Source organism: Otolemur garnettii, unplaced genomic scaffold (assembly GCF_000181295.1).
Source record: "Otolemur garnettii isolate 467f Iridium unplaced genomic scaffold, OtoGar3 scaffold00146, whole genome shotgun sequence".
In the NCBI taxonomy this organism is placed as follows: Eukaryota; Metazoa; Chordata; class Mammalia; order Primates; family Galagidae; genus Otolemur; species Otolemur garnettii.
Window position 1 is genome coordinate 238,862 of NW_003852541.1, and position 3,506 is coordinate 242,367.

At 38.2% G+C, this 3,506-nt stretch overlaps 1 protein-coding gene across 3 annotated transcripts in view; it reads left to right on the forward strand.

The window, feature by feature from the left end:
• The window catches only part of KIAA0232 (KIAA0232 ortholog), a 65,546-nt gene that overhangs the window by 25,156 nt on the left and 36,884 nt on the right, over window positions 1-3,506 (forward strand). For 2 of the 3 annotated variants that reach the window (XM_023518744.1, XM_023518746.1), the window contains exon 2: window positions 1,628-2,123. In XM_023518744.1, the coding sequence (XP_023374512.1) occupies window positions 1,980-2,123 (144 nt within the window). In that variant the 5' untranslated portion in view covers window positions 1,628-1,979. Of the gene's footprint in view, window positions 1-1,622; window positions 2,124-3,506 lie in introns of those variants that run through there. The other variant, XM_023518745.1, reaches the window with a different exon arrangement.

Sequence of the window (3,506 nt, forward strand, 5' to 3'; positions counted from 1 at the left end):
CTCAGCCTCCCAAGTAGCTGGGACTACAGCTACCAACCACAACCGCCAGCTATTTTTTTGTTGTAGTTGTAATTTTTGTTTGGCAGGCCTGGGCTGGATTTGAACCTACCAGCTCCAGTTACGTGGCTAGCGCCCTAGCTGCTAAGATACAAGCGCCGAGCCACTTTTGTGTATAAGCAGGGTCTGGCCCTTGCTCAGGCTGATCTTGAACTCCTGGCCCAAAGCAATCCTTGGCCTTGGAAATTGCTAGGATCATGGGCATGAACCACCTGCTGTTTTGGCCCATCCACCTTAATTTTTATAAGATAAGTGATGACTAATCTTAAAACCATACAAAGTAATTGATTACTTGTACAAAACTTTATTATTATTATTATTATTTTTTGAGACAGAGTTTCACTTTGTCACCCGGGACTATAGGCACCCGCCACAATGCCCAGTGATGTTTGTTTGTTTGTTTGTTTGTTTAACAATCCCAGAATGGGTTCAAACCCACCAGCCCCAGAGCTTGTGGCTGGCACCTTAACCACTGAGCTACGGGCACCCAACCCAAAACTTAAAATTTAAAGGGCTAATTTTTGATCACTGTTTCCGTGAAATTGCTCTTCAGCTGCTTATCTCTCTTAAACTTTGATGTGAACTACTGATTCTTTAGAAGATATATTCAGCATTACAGAAACAAAATTTTACTCATTCAATCTCTTGATAACAAAATAAACATCAGGATAATTAAATACAAGAAGAACATCAAATTCTTGATTTTCTTTTTTTCAATGATATTAAGCTTTTATTTATTTTAGTGACAGAGTCTTACTCTGTTACCTGGGCTCGCATGCCATGCCATGACCTCAGCCTCCCTCACAGCAACCTCAAATGCCTGAGTTCAAGTGACCTTCCTGCCCCGGTCTCCCAGAATATTAGGATTAATAGGCATGAGCCACTGTGCCTGGCCTGGTATCAAGCTTTTAGAAGTTGACAATGTTGTTTTAAAAGTGTGTTTCATTGACAGATTGATGGAAACAGGGTCTTACTATGTTGCCTAGGCTGGAATGAAGTGGCTTTGCTTAGGCACACCATAGCCTTGAACTCTGGGAACCGAGCAATCTTCCTGACTTAGCCTCTCAAGTAGCTGGGACTATGACCATATGTCATAACACTTTGCATTTTGAAAGTTAAAATGGCATAGATTATGGGAGGGAGAGTGGAATTAGTTTTCTTTCTTCCTTTTTCTTTTTTTTTATGAAAAAGAGTCTCCCTCTGTTACCCAGGATAAAATGCTGTGGCTCTAGCCTAGCTCACAGCAGCCTCATATTTCTGGGCTCAAGTAATCCTTCTGCCTCAGCCTCCCTAGTAGCTTGGACTACAGGTGCCTGCCATGGCACCTGGCTATTTCTTTCCTATTTTTTTAGTAGAGACAGGTCTCCATCTTGCTTAGGCTGGTCTTAAATTCCTGAGCTCAAAGGATTATCCCACCTCAGCTTCTCAGAGTGCTAAAATTACAGGTGTGAGCCACCAAGCCTGGCCTTAAAGATATTTTAATAAAGGGAAACAGTTTATTTGATTTTTTTAAAAAGATCAATTATTTAATTTTTACATAATACATTTTATTTCTCTCCCATTTTTGTAGGTTCTGCCGGAGACTTCCATTTGGCCTCAATGTGAAATTAAAGTAGAAATTCATATCTACATGTTTGTTGCTATCAGGAAGATTCATTGGTCATGTGTGAAGAGGGAAATTCTATTTTAGATGGCTGACCACCAGCAAAAATAAATGCTTATCCTCGATGTCAAGCATCTCTCCTTTTTACTGGAGTGAAAATCCTCTCCAGATACCAACAGAATATCAACGAAGGAAAATGCTTCGCACTTTAAGGATGTCAGCAACCTAAATTCATGCCCCTATCTGTACAGTTGTTGTGGATGGTTTGCCATCTGAAAGCTCCTCAAGTTCTTATCCAGGCCCTGTGTCTGTTTCTGAAATGTCTCTGCTTCATGCTTTGGGTCCAGTGCAGACCTGGCTGGGACAAGAGCTGGAGAAATGTGGCATTGATGCCATGATTTATACTCGGTATGTCCTCAGTCTTCTACTGCATGACAGCTATGATTACGACCTGCAGGAACAGGTATTTACACATTTTAAGTATTTTATAAGAACTGATTGTATCTGTGTGTATATGAAAGAGTATATTCATGCTCCAGAGTTGAGTTGTTCATTGGTGTGCAGACTTTTAGACTATCAGTGACAAGATGGTGAGAACCTGCTGTGGAATGTGAACCGGCCATGTCACTAAGCAGACTGTTCATTGCAGTTATTTTCTTCATAATTAGACTTTTACAATGTTGATTACATTCTGACATACGATTCTAGGTCTGGCCATGGAGTGGTCATAGTCTGAACTGCCCCCCCTTGAATAACACTGCTCCAGAATGCTGCTTTCTAATATTTAGGAAACTCATGTGTTTCCTAAATTTATAACTAAATATTTAATCATTGTGTCTATTATACTTTATACCACTCTAAAGTTAGTATTATCTTTTATCTGCAGCAGTGACATCAAATTGCTTATTATGCATCTTAATAGTAGACTTCAAGTTCAGTAAAGCATACCACTTTGCCATAAGTCACTGTGTATCACCTTGTAAATTGATCAAACACATTTTATTTGCCTTTGCTGCTAAGTTTTAACCATGAATCAAATCTACATGCTTGAAAAAAATCCCAATCTTAATCTCCCTCTCCAAGAAGAACTTCTGAAAGTGAGGTGTGACGACAAAAGAGAAGCAGAGTCCTTTGTAGTGAGTGAATGGACTCTGGCTTCTGTTGGACACATTTCACATAAACCATTGATGGAAAGAAGGGAGTATTTTGTGGGTAGTATTTGCTGCCATTTTGTTGTTATTTACACTGAAGCAGAAACAAAGTTTCATTGACAGGAGAAACTGACTTTGTTCTTCCAAGTCACAATGAAAAGCCTCAAAATCCTGTAAATAATATGTACAAAAGATTCCACCAAGACGCTGAATATTTTTCATCTTTTCTGCAGAGTGTATTTGATGAGAGGTGTTTCTCACCATTTCTGGTGAGACACAACTAATAATGCATATTTCCTGCTTCCAGGTTAATGACCGTGTTGGCAGGTGGGAATTAGGTCAAGTAAGGTTTTGAGAGGATTAACTTATAACCTAATAACTGGCAAATGTGTTATTTTGATGGTTAGTATTTTGTATGATTTCTTTACCAAAGCTCTATTTTTTGCCATCTTTCTAGTAAATGTAAAATATACTTTGTTACAGGGAAGTGAGATATTAAATCTACAAATATAGAAGAACTTTTATTTCCAGTGGTAAGAAAGATACTTCTCATAATTCAAAAATCATGTACTTTTATTGTAAACATGTACTCATAGAGAATAGTTTTTTACTAGGACTTTTTATAACTTCTCATTTCTTAGATTTGTATGTCAGCAATATCAGCCTAGAATATTTATTTATTTATTTATTTATTT